Source organism: Eubalaena glacialis, chromosome 1 (genome assembly GCF_028564815.1).
Source record: "Eubalaena glacialis isolate mEubGla1 chromosome 1, mEubGla1.1.hap2.+ XY, whole genome shotgun sequence".
Classification (NCBI taxonomy): Eukaryota; Metazoa; Chordata; class Mammalia; order Artiodactyla; family Balaenidae; genus Eubalaena; species Eubalaena glacialis.
Genome location: NC_083716.1, coordinates 18189331 through 18207142, shown reverse-complemented (window position 1 = coordinate 18207142; position 17812 = coordinate 18189331). Strand labels below are relative to the sequence as shown.

Here is a 17812-nt window from a genome sequence, read left to right as displayed (position 1 = left end):
CTGTTTTAAATAATTTTCTCTTAACTTTTAGTTCATCAGTTGCTCAAATCTCACTGATATCACATTCTCAAAAATAAACCAAAAAAACCACCCAAAACTCCAACATCATTTTTTATCTAAAGCAGATAGTGTCCAAGAAACATTTAAAACATGCCATGTTATATTGACATAGGGAAAACAATACAAAAAAAAAAAAAAAAAAGCATGCCCTTTGGATTGAGATTCATACTAAAATCTCCTATTTTCAATTTTTGAAATAAAGTTTATTTCCATTACAAAATTCACACTTGTGAAATATAATTATGGAAAACAGATACGAAAAGAAAAAAAAATCTCTTTATAATTACACCACCCAAAACAACTGATAGGTTTTTTTTCCTATGCAAAACTGTTTTGCTTTTTAACATAATCACTGTACTTAAATTTCCTACCCAATTTTCTCTTCCCAATAATATAATACCATAAGAATTTTTAAATAGACTTCATAAACAAATCTTCTAACAGCTGGAGGTAGTTTCTGTAGCTATTAACCTCTATTTGAATTTATGTTGCTTCCAATGTTTCCACCTTCATACACACTGAAATGAACATCTTTAGGCTGAATGCTTTTAACCTGTATCTTAAACTTACCCATTCCTCGCTTGCATGCTTACATCGACCAATACTGTATTCAGATGAATTTGGCAAATAAGAAACATCTATTGTGCCAAGGGTCAGTGCAGATTCGTCCATGTCACAAAGCGTAACTCCCAAATCATGCACTATAAAAAATGTATACCATATAAGTTAATGAGGGATCCAGAGAGCAAATACTAGAACTCAAAATTCTGATTTCTATATTATTTTGCCCCATGATAGGATGTCAAATGAACTACGGAGGACTTCCCCATGTTTAGTCAATGCGTAAAAAAGGACTTTGATGTGTATATATGAACCCAGGCAATCCTGATTTTAAAAAAAAAAACAACAACAACAACATTCCTATCTTTAGACTTCATGAACAAAACAGCTATGAATTCACGAGGGTAAATAACAGCTGATTTCAGGTATGTGACAAATAATTATTTCATCTGTGTAACTGAATAGTTCCCGGAAGTATGAAGATACGCATTTATTAAATTAAATATAAGTTACATGTATGCACACAAGTAGATAATTTTGAAAAATTATGTGCTGGGAATTTTTAGTCATACACACTATGCAATGTAAAATGGGTAAAGGTAATGAGGGCACCTCTCAAGTTTCCCACTTAAACTGAATCAAGCTCTTAATTTTCTTGTGCTGCCTTAAATGAAATGATGTTTTCACTTTTAATACATCTACAAAGCTCTAAGACAAAAGTACACTGTTCTAAAATATCTGATTTATAAGTTTTCATATCTTTTCAATAAGCCTTTTCCTACCCTAAGAAAAAATGTTCACTAACAGTGAACTGCTAAAGAAAATAGATATTAACTTAAAATATAAGAATTTTCTAACATAATTCTCAAATTATTTTAGCTTTTGACTCTTTCTCACCTGGCCTTAAATTCGTCCTTTAAAACCTTGGAAGGTCATGTCCAGGTTAACAGTGTTCCTTGGAGGGCAGATTCTGATTTCTTTACAATCCCCATGTGGGTTTACAGTGGTAACTGTTACACTCAGCATGACTATACACATTCTTAACAATTTTATGTGAGTAACAATCTACCATAATAGGCAAGGGGAGGGAATAGTAAAGCAATGCACCTGGCATGAAAGCTCTTCTGTATTATAAAATAAAACTCAGCTATCAGTTTCAGGTGCAGAATGTAGCTACCAGCGGCGGAGCCGGCTGCTGCCTGGGAAAATGAAGACTCGTCTGGCCCCTGTGATGAGGGCAGGACGAGAGGGGGAAACAGTCTTGTGCCAATAGGAAGTCCACGCTTCACCCCACCCTCCCCACGTTTGTCCAAGGTTGAAAAGTACACACCCCCCCCCCCAAAAAAAGAGAATCCTGGAGGCGCCAGGCTGTGGGCTGAGGGGAGCCAACTGTGGGTTTTAAAAGCGACAGAGGCAGGAGGGCTAGCTCTGAAGCCAAACAGATCCGAGTTCGAATCCCCCCTGCTTACCATCTGTGTGACTTTGGACGAGTGGGTTAACTTCCATGCCTTGGTTTCCCCATCTGGAAAATGGGCATGATATGATAAATCTTACCTCCTGGGTTGCTGGGAGGACTGGATAATACCCCTAAGACGCCTGGCACAGTATCTGACGCACAGTGAGTGCTCAGTTCAATCAGTGGTCATCTGTCAACGGACTGTCCCCAGCACCAGCTGCTCCCAGAGCACGCTTGCTGCCTCAACGCCAAAGCCAATGACTCCACGTGCCCTTCGGGTGCGCGGGGGACTGAGCCCACAGGGACTTCCCTCTCGCCCAGGGGAAGCCTGCCGCAGCCCGGTGTCCCGGGGAGAGAAAAAGCCCGACCCCCCACGCCGGCACGAGCCGGGCCCATCTCTCAGGGGGAACCCGGGAGCTCGAGGGAGAGGGCTGGGGGGAGCGGACCGCCCGGCAGCTTGCTGGAGTAGCGCCGGGCCCGGTGAGACGGCGACCACGCACCTGTCCCGGCGCTCCCGGCGCGAGCAGCCTCCCGCAGCCCGCTCCCGCCCTGGCCGCTCGCACCCTCGACTCCGCCGGCTTCACCTCTGCAGCTGCCCGCACTTCAAGCCTTCGCCGGCGCTGCTGCAACGTCGCGCCCTGATGACGCAACCGGCGCCCGGGGTGAAGACCGCAGCCGAGAGCCAGGCAGTTCCGGGAGGGCCAGGGCTGGGGCTAGGGGCCAGGGGCCAGCGGCCGGGGCTCCGGGCGGCTCGTGGCCTCGTGCACTGGGGATAGGTCCGAGAGTAGAAGGTGTGTCCGCAAGTGTGTCTGTGTGGCCAGGTACGGCGTGTGCTGCCTAAACGCGCGGTGATTCTGCCTGGGCGCTGAGTCACGTGAGTGTGGGTGCATGTGTGTCTGCGTTGTGTGAACGCTGTTCCTCTGGAAGTTTGTATCTCCGCCCGGCTCTCCTGGGAGCCTGCACGTGGGCCGTCTTTTTATGAGATTTGTAAGACTCTGCAGAACTTATTGGGCATGAGGGAGGTAGGGATTGGGAATGACCCTGTTGTGTAGTTTTCCAAACAGTGGCTGAGTGCCTTTTCCCTAAAGGAAGAATATAAGGAATTAAAAGAGAAATAAATAAGGCTTGGACGAGCCCGAGTCCAAATTTCTCTGCCTTTGGTCCTTGAAACAAATTAACAAGGGGCACAAAGAGTTTCTTTCACAGTATTTGTCGTGCCATTGACAAGGCCAGTGGTTATCAAGAGATTAGCAATTTAGAAGGGAAAAGATAACCTTTTACATGCACTTAAGCAACAAGCATTAACTATGAACTAGCAGACGGTACAAAGATCGTTAAGGCCTAATCCCTGCTCTCACACCTCTGCCACCAGTCATCATCTCCTCTGCACACATGAACCCTAACCCTCTCTTCCAAACAATCTCTGTCCATGTCCATCCATCAGAAACCATCCACAGCTCCCACAGTCCAAACGCCTGAGCGTGGCATCTAAGGCTTCCATAGAGAGGCCTCTACTTTTCCCCCTGTTCTCCATCAAGAGCCCCTGCTTCAGCCTCTCCCATTGTGCCTTGTAAAGCCCTGGGCCCTCATACTCCTAACTGCGCTGACACCTCTCTCAGCTAAATTTGAAAAGTTCTGTGTTGAACTAGGACTCCAAGCCTTGCCTAATGTCTCCAGCCCTGCATAAACACACTGTCATTTAAGTCTTTACTAAATTTGTTACAGTATCGCTTCTGTTTTACATTTTGGGTTTTGGGCCACAAGGCACATGGGATCTTAGCTCCCCAACCAGGGATCCAACCCACACCCCCTGCATTGGAAGGCGAAGTCTTAACCACTGGACTGCCAGGGAAGTCCCAATGCCTGTTTCTTAGGTAACACTATGATACTTTGTTATAGTAAATACATAACAGTAAACACGGTAACTACTTGTTGAAGCTAAGGAGCAAGAAGTAAAAAAGAGTTCTTTCTCTTGCACTTCCTACTTCTGTTTATAATTCCATCCCAAAACAATTCAAAACAGCAGGAATTGTTATTCATTTAAAACAAGATTTTGAGCTTCTTGAAGTCCAGGACCCTGCCTTTATTCAACCCCCTCACACACCTTAGCTCCAAGCACACACCTAAGTATTTAAGGCCTATGATGACTAGAATGATATGAATTCTCATCCCAAAATATCATGAAATTTGTGTACAGATTACTGACCCCTGACATTAAAAAAAGAAAAGGAGGGGAGAAGATAGAGGAAAGTCACAGTATTTGAAGTCACTGTTAAAGAGAAAGTAATGAGAAATGAAGTAGAGCACCACAGGAATTAAAATGTAAGCCAGAGGGGAAAATTAGGTTCTTATATAAACTTCATTTGTAGGCAACTCTTCTGCAACACCCATTGCACAAGAGTTTACAGTACTTGGAGGAGATGTGGATTGCAGTGCACAGATTACTAAATGAGAACTGTTTTGGAAGCAAGTGACACCCTTGGCAGTCTTTTATCAACAGAACCACAATAATTTATAGTAATCCAGATCCAATCTAGTCAGCCAAGGTGGAGCAACAAGGACTGAAGGACTGAATTTACTCTCCTGCTAAGATGACAACAACAATTAAAAAAAAAAAAAAAAAAAGCAAAATATATAAAACAGCAAGCAGTGCAGGACAGTGGTCCATAAGCGAAAGGAAATGAATGAGGTTAAGCACTATGATCGCCTCAGCCTACTGCCTAGAAAGAGTTGCCAGGCTATAGTGCAGACGGGGTAATCCAGGAAGAGCTAGGCAGACTTTCTGAGTTGAGGAGCTAGAATTGGGAGACCAGGAAGGCCGAAACAGCTGGAATTGGGAGTAGAGTACCAGAGAGGTGTGCCTGTTCCCACAAGGCAGAGTGAAAAGATAACCAGTGAACATATGGGACCAGGAATAAGGCCTGATCCTGGCCCCCAGACCGGAAAATCCCATAATTCGCAACTCAAAAAGTCTTGCCTCAGTAGTGGGGTAAAATTAACCCTAGAGTAAAACTTCTTCGGTCCTACCTAACAAATCTTAAAAGGCAGCCCCCAAAGGATCAAACTTCACAAGAACAAAATATCCCAAAACGAAGTACAAGAATACTTAAAGGATATCAAAAATATCTAGCACCCAACAACGTAAAATTCACAATGTTACTCTTCCAATCAGAAATCATCAGGGTTGCAAAAGGAAGCAGGAAAGAATGAACCACAATGAGGAGAAAAATAAATTAATTGAAAGAGTCCCAGAAATGACAGAGATGATAGAATTGGTAAATAAGGACACTAAAAAATACTTACAACTACCTTCTGTAAGTCCAAGAAAGTAGAGGAAAGATTGAGTTAAGTAGAGATGTGGAAAACTTAAAAAAGACCCAAATCAAACATCTAAATATTATAAAACCATTGTCTGAGATTTTTAACACACACACATGCACACGTCACTTGTACAGGATGAACAGCAAGTTAGACGTTACTGGGAAAAAAAAAAAAAGATTAAAGAACCAGAAAATATTGCAATAGAAACTATCCAAAATGAAACACAAAGAGAAAAAAGTAAAGACTGAAAATGAAAATGAACAGAGTATCAGTGAGCTTAATATATATGCAATTGGCATCCCTGAAGAAGAGAAATATCAGAAATACATATTTGTAAAAATAATGGCTGAAAACTTCCCATATTTGATTAAAACTATAAACTCACAAATCCAAGAAGCTCAACAAACTCTAAGTAGAAACAAGAAGAAAACTATACCAAAGAACATATCAATTAAATTGCTTACAACCAGTGATAAAGTGAAAAATCTTAAAAACAGAGGAAAAAAGACACATTACAGTGCAGAGGAACAAAGATAAGAATATCAGGAGACTTCTCATCAGAAATATGCAAATGAGAAGATAGTGAAGCAGCATCTTTAAAGTACTCAAAAAGAAAACTGTCAATTTAGGATTCTTTCCCCAAACATGTACAAGACAAAATAAAGACATATCTGACACACAAAAGCTGAAAGAATTCACCACCAGCAGACACTACAAGAAATGTTAAAAGAAACTCCTTCGGGTAGAAAGAAAATACAACCAGATGGAAATTTGAATCTACATAAAGGAATTAAGAGCTCAAGAAATCATAAATCTGTAGGTAAATAATTTTTTCCCTTTTAAAACTCTTTTAAAAGATAATAGCTTAATGCAAAAATAAAAACAATATTTTGGGGGGGGTGTTATAATATATGTAGAAATAAAATGTATGACGACAGCACAACATCCAGAAAGGGGTAAGTATCTGTTGTTGTAATATTCTTATACTAAGCATAATGTGGTGTAATATACTTGAAGGTAAACTGTGATAAGTTAAAGATGTATACTCCAACTCTTAAAGCAACTGCCATAAAAGTAAAACAAAGAGTTGTAGCTAATACATCAACAAAGAAAATAAAGCAGAATCATTAAAAAAAAAAAGTCACTCGAATCCAAAAGAAGGCAGTAAATGCGGAGAAAGGAAAGAAAAATGGATTGATAAAGAAAAAACACATAGCAAGATGGTAGATTTAAATTCATGCATATAAGTAATCACCCCAGTTAAAAGGCAAAGATTGTCAGACTGGAGAAAAAAGCAAGAACCAACTGTATGCCATCTATAAAAAGAAAAAAAAATCACTTTAAATATAAAGACAAATAAGTTAAACAATTGAAAAACAATGTACCACGCTAATGATAATCAGAAGAAATATGGGTGGTTATATTAATATCATACAAAGTAGATTTCAGTACAAAGAATATTACCAGAAATAAAGAGGATCATTTCATAATGATAAGGGAGTCAATCCATCAAGGGGAAAAAACAATTCTAAATATTTATGCATCTAGTACAAAGCTTCCAAATATATGAATCAAAAACTGACAGACTTTCAAGGAGAAATAGAAAAATCCATGATTATAAACAGCAATTTCAGCACCTCTCTTTACATAACTGAGCAAGTAGGCAGAAAATCAGTGAAGATATACAAGGCTTGTACAATACTATCGACCAACTTGGCCTAATTGACATTTATAGAACACTACACCCATAGATAGAATATCATTTTTTCAAGTGAATACGGAACGTGTCTTGGTAAAACTTGCCATAAAACAAGTCTCAATAGATTTATAAGGATTCAAATCACATAAAACATACTCTGACCACAATGGAAATTAGAAATCATTAACTTAGAGGTATCTGGAAAATCCCCAAATATTTGGAAACTAACACGCTTCTAAAAAACAAAAACAGACAAGAAAACACACCACCGTTTAAAGAATAAATAAATAGGAATGAAAATTAGAAGGTATTTTGAACTGAATGATGGTGAAAACACCCCTTATAAAGGCTGGGACTCAACACCTTGAAATACCACCCTGAGATCAGTGATTTGAGTGAGACCTGTCTTCTTTTCTAATACAAATATATTAGTGCTATAAACTTCTAAGTTTTGCTTCAGCTACATCCGTCAAATTGTGACATGTGCTTTTTTTTCTCTGCAAGAATATTATGAGGAACAGTGTCAACTGACTTGCCGAAATCCAATGATAAAATATCTGTGACATGCCCTGATCTCAAATACAACAATTACTCCATCAAAAACTTTTAAAGGATATAAAGTTTGGCCTGACTTACTCTTACTGAATCTATGCTGTTCTCATCATCCACTTTCCTCTAGATTTGTTTTCTTTATTCATTTATTTAATAAATATGTATAGAACACCTACTGCCTGCCAGGCAGCATAGGATAAGATAGCCTAGGAGACTTACACAACTGTTTGATAATTGTGTCCCAAAAGATTCAAAAATCAGCATCAAGTTCAGTAGCCTGTGGCTTCTACAACTCAGTTGATTTGGGGCAGGCAGTGAGACCTGTCTGTCCAATATCCATTCCTTGCGGGTTCCTGGCTATTAGAAGCCTGATTTTATTCAGAGTGATCTCTTGCCCAACCCTGAGAAAAGAGTGAATCAAAGTATCTGAGTCAATTATGATAATCTTGTTCTCTAATATTCTAACTGTCCCTGCAGCCAAGATGGTCTTATGACCCAGTTCTGGGCAATGACACCTAAGAGAAAATCAAACTTGAGGATTTCTGGAGAAGTGTTTCTTTCCTAGTAAAAGGGAACAGATACAGCTGGCACTGCTTCTTTTTCACTTTTTCTCCCCATTTGCTCTGTAATTTAATGTCCAAACCCCACATTACCAATCACACACCTCTGGATTTTAAGCCACTGAAATCTTTTTTTCTGTTACTCACAGACAAATTGTATTCCTGACTCATATTTAATTTTTAAGCACAGTTATTCCGGCTGCTAGAATAACTGAAACATATGGGAGAAAAAGAGCATTGAGAAATAGTCCCTGCCAGTATATCACACTGGGGGATGGCAATGGACGTGACCTTGGAGCTTGCCATTTAGAATGTACCTTAGGCCAGAAGAGAATGGAATCCCCTCTGATTCACTTTTACCACATGTGTGACAGAACAGGTACTTCAATTTGACTGAAAACTGCTTCATAGTAGATTAAGCCAAAAACTTCAAATAAGCCAAGCAGGAGGCAGTCATGCTTCTGGGAGAGCTGGCTTGGCATCTTCTACTGTGTGGGCTGCATGACAAAGCTGATCCACCCACCCCAGGAAGCAAGGCCAGTGGGAACTAGGTAGGGTTCCAGGCTTTCAGCCACAAGCAGGGCCTCAGGGCAGGGCACCAGCTCTAGAGTTGGAAGCAGGGCACTGAATCAGTAACTGCTAGAGCTGGGTAATTAAGAAACTAGCTTCCAAGTCAATTTCTTTTGTTTACAACTGTTAGCTCATTCTTAAAAAGGAAAGTTATTTTTCCTTCTCCCAGGAGTGTAGCCAGGCTCTGTGGTTTAAGTCCTGAGGTTCTGTTGAAAGAGGCTAAGTCATTGCCATCAGCAGCCTTTTTGTTACTGAAAGACAAAAAATGGGAAACTATTGATTGTCGTTGGTCACCAGAGGAGACAAAACCTGAACGGGCCTTCGCTTTCTCTGTGGAATCAAGCTGGATTGTGTGACAGGGAGAGGTTGTCTGAGCGGGTAGAGGCCAGGAAGGCCCAGGTGCTGAGAAGGGGCTCAGGATGGAGGGCTCTGCTTATGGATCTAATTGGAGATGGCTCCAACGTAGGCCCTAGAGGCGGCAGATCTTCAGAAGGAGGGTGAAGGTGGAAGCACTATGGAGAGAATAGAGAGTCTTGGGAGCCTCGGTGAAGGTCCCCGTGGCTGAGCACGTTGGGAAAACAGAGCTCCACGCACCGTGCAGGGTGTAGGCAGGGAACAGTGGTGAAGAGGGCCAGCCTGGACAGAGCCAGGGCCTCTGGCTCACAGCACATGTGCCAGGGAAACGGAGAGGAGGGGAGTCCCAACACTGATCACCACTGGACCTCTAGGGACCCTTGACACGAGCAGTTTGGAGACAGATTAATTCGACATCAATTCATTCATAACACATTGACTGAGAACCCGCTTTGTGCCAAGCATCTTTTTCAGGCACCGAGGATACACAGATTAGGCTGTCACACGCAGATCCTGCCCTCATGGAATTAATAGTCTAACGGCCTATGGAATGTTGCGAGGGAGACAGTAGGGAGAGTAATAAACAAGCAAACAAATAAAATCATGACAAGTTTTGGAAACTGCAATGAAGATCCAACAGCATCTGTCACAGAGAGTAACAGAGGTGACCAACATTAGATAAGGTGATGGGAAGGGCCTCTCTAAGGGAGGAGCATCTGCCTTGAGGCTGGGGTGTGGGAAGGATATGAAAGGAGACCAGGAAAGATCTTTACAAAAAGAGAGAACTATACCTGCCAAAGCCCTGAAGGAGGACAGAGCTTGGCAGAGAGAAGTGAACAAAGGCCAGTGCAGGCTGGAGGGAGTGAAGGGGATGTGGCAGAGGGAGGGGTTGGGAAGACGGAAGGGGCCAGATAGAGCAGGGCTTTTTAAGCCGTAGTAAGAAGTTTGAAAAATTAGAAATAAAATGGTGACGGGTCATAAATGTCGTGGTGGAATCCACATGCCCTTTACCTTATAAAGATTAGAAAAGAATGCATCAAAACAAACCCAGGTCTGTGGACCTGGACAGCCCAGAAGGAGGAGAAATGGGCACTGATTCAGGAGCTATGATGTAGGCAGGGGCCTACCTGCTGCAAACTGGCCTCAGAGAACCTAGGCAAGAGGTAAGTACATTTTGTAAGCTACCACTTATTGGGCACTTACTGTGTGCCAGGCACTGTTCTAGTACTTCATAGGCATTATCTCAAGCAATCCTTTGTATCAGGCATGGTGCTGTGTGAAAAATAGCCTGTGCCAGACAGCCGCTAGTGGACTTTAATACAGAATTCTACTTAGAAAGGTCTTAGAAGAACTGAAAGGACAAAAGGGGATAGTGAGGCAGCCTAGAGATTAGCAACAATGGAAGAACACTACCCTCCCTAGGGCTGGAGTGACAAAGCCAGGTGCTAACAGAGCCACTAGGCAACAGCTGGGGCCAAGGAGAGAGGGGCTGCCTAGGGGGAGCCAAAATCACAGAGCTGCCACCACTGGAGATGCCCCCTGAGAAAGAGGGGGGATACCCTCTCTGGCTTTTACCTCTTTCCGGCCTCGTCTGCCAGCCCTCCTACTGGCTGAAGCAAACTGCAGGGGAATCTAAGGAATGAATTTGCAGGGGGCTACCTCACCCACCCACCCAGCCCCTCCCCAGACCTAGAGTAGAGCAGAGAAGGATGGGGATTGGATCTGAGAGCAAATAGGCAAATAAGGTGCCCATCCTCCCAGCAGGCCCATGAGCTAGGAACTATTATTACCCTGATTTTCCACATGGGAAAACTGAGGCACAGGGAGAGGTTAGGTGAATTTGGTATGTGAAAGAACCCTGATTTGAATTCAGATCCACCTGATTCTAGAGCCGAAACATGGAACTGATAGTGTTACTCAGCCAGCATAGGTGAGACCCTGGGAGTTAGGACTGGGCCACCAGATCCCAGGTCTGAAAAGCTTATCTTTATGTTAAACCCCACTCCATGAAGGAGCTACTAAGAGGTGGTTGGCTTAAAAACTGAGCTGCTAGTTGGGACATCAGTGGACTAAGCCTGAGTCCTTCCAGCAGAACATCTGAGAGTTGTGACAGGGCTTTGGAGCCTGACAACCTGGGTTCCAATCACGGTCTGCCATCTACCAGCTGTGTGACCCTGAGAAAGTTATTTAACCTCTCTGAGCCCCAAAATTCTCTCATTTTAAAAGTGGATTTGCTCATGTTCACTTACTGGGTTATTTTAAGGTAAAATGGAATAATGTATACAGATAATTAGCATATTGCATGCCACACGGTGAGATTTACTAGATAGTAGCTATTATTATGATTGTTGTTAGTCTCCTCTTGCATAGACTCTGGAGACAAAAGAGAGGTCCTATTCCTTTGAGCTCGAATCCTAGTGAAGAATTTGTCCTAAAATCTTTGGAACGCATATCAACCATTAAGGTTACTTTGTTCTGGGAAGAATGTCTCTGTATCAGTCAGGATGGGCTAGGTTATGTTTCAGTAACAAATGTCTCAGAGTCTTGAGACAACAAAGTTTATTTGCCCATGCTACATGGAAACTGCAGGTTATTACAGGGGCTCTGCTCATAAGGTCACTAAGGGAGGCTCCATCTTGACACTTGCTTCCTTGACTGCTGAGGCTGGGACCAGAGAGTATAGTGAACTATGCACTGGCTCTTAATCCACACATCACTTCTGTTCCCATTTCATTAGCTAAAGCATCATATAAAGCAAGAGAGTGAAGCAAGAGGTGGTGTAATCCCACCATGTGCCCAAAACAAGGTAACTAAACATTTACGAACAACCCTAATGACTAATGACTATCAGAACAACCTCAGTGAATCTTCTGGTTGGGCTGGATAAAGCAAAGGCCCCAATCTGGAATGAAGGGATTCAGGAGCCTCTAGCAGGCCAGACCACCCTATATGACATCACAAAAGTTTGTCCTTGTTGTGCCTAGAATTGCATCTCCGAAGACATTGTCTTTTAGGAAAAACTTTTCTTCCTAAATATTGCTTAAGACCACTTCTCTGAAAACCGCTGTTGGTTCTTGGAACATATGATCCAACATGGTTTGTGGAGCTGAGATGCTGACGGTAAACAAAGCATCTTGTCTTCCGGGAGAGGGATCCTAATGTAGGCTAGATTCTTCATGCCCAGACTTACCCGGGACCTTTCTTCCACTGTTGTATAACCTGATGTCAGATTATTGCGTACTGATGGCTTGTGGAGCAAGTTCAAGCTCTGGGTGTAAGCCTTTCCTCAGCTCTCACAACCCCATGTCCTGCTGGATTTCTTTCTACCTACCTGAATGTTCTTTCTTGGCATCTTTTGCTGGTTCAAAGCCCTCCTTCACTCTCATTCCACACTCTGTCCTTAGCAGACCAGGAACCTAGGAGTCATTCTTAACTTCTTCCCACATCCAATCGAATGCTAACTTCTGGCAATTTTACCTTCTAGATAGCTTTAAACTCATCATCTTTTTATCTTCCTCTCTACTTGAACTGTCTTATTCCAGGCCACCACCATCTTCCCTGGGCAGCAAAACAGCTTACTACCTGGACTCCTCATGTCTGCTTTCTACCCACCACCCTCCCAAACACCCCACATATCAGCCAGGATGAACATTTGAAAGTACAACACTGACGATGTCAAACACCCCCATTTCTCTGCCTGATCCCCACTCCAACCGATTAAAATCTTTTCAATTATTCCTTATAGTTTTTAGAAATGCCAGTGCCTGGCACATTCCACCCTTGTTAATCTCACCACCCTCATCTCCTCCCACTTGCCCTCTTTTTCTCCAACTTCAGTCACCCTTTCTTTCTTTCAATCCCCAAGAAAAACGGGCTCTACTCTTCCATTGCACAAACTGCTTTCTCTGCCAGCAGAGAGAGCACAACCCTTTTTTCTCTCCAACTCATGCTTCATAACGTAGCTCAGATCTCACCTCCTCATGAAAAACTTTTTGACCCTCAGACTATGGCAGGCCCCGTATCATATGCTTCTTCTCCAGGGGACTTATCACAATTATAATTGAATATTAATTAATTGTAGAATTAGCCATTTAAGATCTGCCTCTCCCTCTTGAATGTCCATCTTGATTTCTCCCATTCCTTTCCTTTGTATTCCTAGCACCTAACAGTACCTTGTACAATACAGATTCTTAAGATCTATTTGTCAAATGTCTAAATACAACATGATTAATTAACAATTAACAAAGGAGGGTGTGAATGGCTATGACAACTGTCAAGAGTCCTGGACAGGGCTTCCCTGGTGGCACAGTGGTTGAGAGTCTGCCTGCCAATGCAGGGGACACGGGTTCGAGACCTGGTCTGGGAAGATCCCACATGCCGCGGAGCAGCTGGGCCCGTGAGCCACAACTACTGAGCCTGCGCGTCTGGAGCCTGTGTTCCGCAACAAGAGAGGCCGCGACAGTGAGAGGCCCGCGCACCGCGATGAAGAGTGGCCCCCGCTCGCCGCAACTAGAGAAAGCCCTCCCACAGAAACGAAGACCCAACACAGCCAAAAATAAAATAAAATTAATTAATTAATTAATTAATTAATTAAAAAAAAAAAAAAGAGTCCTGGACAAGGGTAGCTCTAGAAACAGAAGTATTCAAGGAGAGATATATGAACCTAGAGTTTTGGGGGCTCAGGACTTACGGGTCTTGGGGAAGGCATATATCCAAGCTTGACAGGGAGATAGGAAGCAGATTTCCCATTCCTCTCCCACCCCAACTTCCTGAGCCAGAGTAGAGGGAAGAACATAATACAAGGGAGAACAGGGGCCCAGCTCTCCAGTGGTAACCAGCAACACAGTGGGAGGTGGTCCACAATGGATAAGAACGCCACAATTAAGAACAAGGCAAAGCACACTAGTGCCCAATACACTTGAAGGAAGGAATTTGAAAATACTTGAAAGGGAAAGCTAGACATGGCTGGAGACAGACTTATTTTTATTTTTCTTCCCTCAGAATCAGTCTTTGTCAAAAAAGAAAAAAATTTTCATGAAGGGCGCAAGAAGAAACAGGCCTACTCTGCATTTATTCTTTTTCTAATGAGTTCAAAGTAAGCTAGAAACTTACTTATTAAGTCTAATTGAAAGGAAGATCAATTGAAGTTCAGCTGAGGCTCATTTTTAGAATACTTTTAAATAAATTTACTTTCATTACTTTTGGGGACATAGAAGCTCTAAGATCTTCTTTTGGAAAATTATTCTCCTGGGTATTCTAAACATACTCCTTAAAACTGTCTCTGGCTTTTAACTTACAGATTTCCCAAAAGAAAATTTTTCCAAAGTAAAGAGTGTTATCAACCCAGTTTCCAATGATCTAAATTGCCTGATATAAAGTGAAACCTGAATAAGCATGGTGCAGCTGACTGTGGTTTTAACCAAATATTTTCTGATGGTCATCATCATAATATTCCATAAAATATTTGAAATTTATTACAAGGATGACCTCCAACATGAAGGTAAGATATTAGAAAACAGGCTTTCCACAATTGAGGGTCACAGGGTGCAATCCTCACCTATTCCTGTTGCGTATCCAATTCTGCTTAGGAGATGGCAAAACATTTTCCCCGTTATCAAATTATTTTACGGTTACTTTTTCCAGAGGCTTTCTGTTCTGGTCCAGGGTTCCTACTTCACCTCTATCTATAAATTTAGCACACATACATGAATTGTAGAATTCCTAGTAACCACTATAGGCTACGGATGGGATTACACAAACCTTAATATCCACAATGTTGGTTTTTCTATAGATTATTTATAAGTGATTTGCTTAGAGAATAGTCTGTCTAAATTTCTAGGCCACCTGCTCATTAACTGTTGATGATATTGGGTTGTCCAAAAAGTGCCTTCGGTTTTTAAGTAAAAATAAAAGACACATTTTTCATTTTTCACCAAGAATTTTATTGAACAACATATTCACCCTTTTGTTCCACTACCTTCTGCCACTTTTCAGGCAACTTCATAATTCCATCTTCCCAAAACTTTTTATCTTTTTTGAGCAAAGAACTGTTCCGGTACCTTTTACAGTCTTCCAGGGAACTGAATTTTTTTCCATTAAGAGAATTTGGTAAAGACTGAAATAAATGGAAATCCTAAGGTACAATGTCTGGTGAATACGGCAGATGAATCAGAACTCCCCAGGCAAGGTGTAACAGCTTTTGCCTGGTCATCAAAGAAACATGCGGTCTTGCATTATCCTGATGGAAGATCATGCGTTTTCTGTTGACTAATTCTGGACGCTTTTCGTCGAGTGCCACTTTCAGTGGGTCTGATTGGGAGTGGTACTTGTTGGAATTAATCGCTTGGTTTTCCGGAAGGAGCTCATAAGAGGACTCCCTTCCAATCCCACTATATACACAACATCACCATCTTTGGATGAAGACCAGCCTTTGTTGTGGTTGGTGGTGGTTCATTTCGCTTGCCCCACGATCTCTTCCATTCCACATTATTGTACAGTATCCACTTTTCATCACCCGTCACAATTTGTTTTTTTGTTTGTTTGTTTGTTTGTTTTAACATCTTTATTGGAGTATAATTGCTTTACAATGGTGTGTTAGTTTCTGCTTTCTAACAAAGTGAATCAGCTATAACACACGGAAAGGTCAGGGAATGGACAACAATGTATTTGGAGATACTTGAGCTGAGACCTCAGCCATCTCATCCTTGGATTTTTTTTTTTTTAATGCTTTACAGAGAAGCATATATTGTTTATTAACAGTGCAGCAATATCTATAATGACTGAGAGGATCTGCCAAAAGAATAAAGCCTCCTACCCACCCACCCCCCCAAAAAAAACTCTTAAAACAAATTGTGTGGATGGACCTAGAGTCTGTCATACAGAGTGAAGTAAGTCAGAAAGAGAAAAACAAATAACGTATGCTAACACATATATATGGAATCTAAAAAACAACAAACAAAAAAATGGTTCTGAAGAACCTAGGGGCAGGACAGAAATAAAGACGCAGATGTAGAGAATGGACTTGAGGACATGGGGAGGGGGAAGGGTAAGCTGGGACGAAGTGAGAGAGTGGCATGGACATATATACACTACCAAATGTAGAATAGATAGCTAGTGGGAAGCAGCCGCATAGCACAGGGAGATCAGCTCGGTACTTTGTGTCCACCTAGGGGGGTGGGATAGGGAGGGTGGGAGGGAGATGCAAGAAGGAGGAGATATGGGCATATATGTATATGTATAGCTGATTCACTTTGTTATAAAGCAGAAAGTAACACACCATTGTAAAGCAATTATACTCCAATAAAGATGTTAAAAAAATAATAGTTACAATAATAAAATTATCTACTTGGTCAATAACCTCACTTTATAAGCCACGGTGACTCTTAGCCAAATTCAAATTAAGCAGAGTAGTCAGCTGACTCTCCTCTGCATGTGACATGCAATCTGTTCTTATTCACGAAACCAAAGGTGGCACAAATAGGAATCCTGTTATTAATCAGGCATGTGCTTCACGATTTTACAACATGGCTGCCATCCAGACACATCCAAAATGATGATTATTCTGAGCCATTAATTACAGCTGGACAAACTATATTATGCAGAACTGTGAAGGGTCTTGGAATGTTGAGTATAAAACTCAATCTATGGTTTTAATCTGTGTGTGCCCCATTTTCCTCATCTGCAAAACAAGTCTAATAATAGTACATACTTTATAGGGTTAATGTGAGGATTAAGAGTTAAAATATATAAGGCTCTAGGACAGTGCCTGGCGCATAGTGGGAACTATATAATGTTTGCAGTCATGATAAGAATCCCCAGGAGAATGTGTAGTCCTCTAAAAGGAAGGCTGCATTTGACCCAACAACCATCAGTCCCCCTTGCTTTCACAGGTCATAAGTGATAAATGTGGTCTTTGAGAATCACAGGCTTGCCCAGCTCCAACTCAACAAATGTTCCTTTTCCAGTTAGAAAATTTCTAGAATTTTCCTTTGATAACCATGTTATAGATTGAGTCAGTAAAGTCTTTAAAGCAGTAGTTCCTAACTTTTTGGAATCAGGGAACACTTTGAGAGTGTAATGAAACTCTAGACTTCCTCCTGATTAAAAAAAAAAAATGTACATGTAAAAGTTTGCATTCCATTTCAGGGGGCTCATAACCGCCCCCCCCCCCCCCCCGCCCCGCATGATCATTCATGGACCCCAGATTAAGAATCAGTGTTTGAAAGCATGGCTTGGAAGAGAGCCACCTTTGGATCTTGTTCTTTTAAGAATGTCTGAAACAAAATGAGACAGAAACACATACTTACACATTGTAAAGGAAGTATTAATTACTGTTAGCCAAGGGGGTTGATAAATAAGGGGTTCTGGTGAGGATAAAGGTGATGAAAGAGGAGGAGAATGAAGAGGAGAACACGAGGGGGAGGAGGAGTCACCCCAAATGGATCAAAGTTGATAAACTAAATGTACACTTTTACCTTTAAGGGAAGTATGCACACTGCTTGGAACTGGAACATACTGTATGGCTGTAATTATTGGCAACTCTGGAGGCAGTTTATCTGATTGTATCAAAGCTTTCTTTTAAACCTCAGACAGGTAAAATATTATCACTGGGGCTCTTCACCCCCTGTTCAATGACTGAGATACAAAAGAAATGCTAATTATGGGAATTGAGCTGTGAAT

General features: G+C 41.7%; 1 protein-coding gene across 1 annotated transcript in view; it reads right to left on the bottom strand.

Annotated features, from left to right (window-relative positions):
- The window catches only part of GPAM (glycerol-3-phosphate acyltransferase, mitochondrial), a 39295-nt gene extending 36600 nt beyond the window's left edge, over positions 1-2695 (bottom strand). The window contains exons 1-3 of the mRNA XM_061193368.1: positions 2578-2695; positions 2091-2143; positions 631-761 (exon numbers count right to left, since the gene is read on the bottom strand). Coding sequence (XP_061049351.1) covers positions 631-761; positions 2091-2127 — 168 coding nt within the window. The 5' untranslated portion in view covers positions 2128-2143; positions 2578-2695. The remainder of the gene's footprint in view (positions 1-630; positions 762-2090; positions 2144-2577) is intronic.
- Between the last annotated feature and the right edge of the window lie 15117 nt (positions 2696-17812).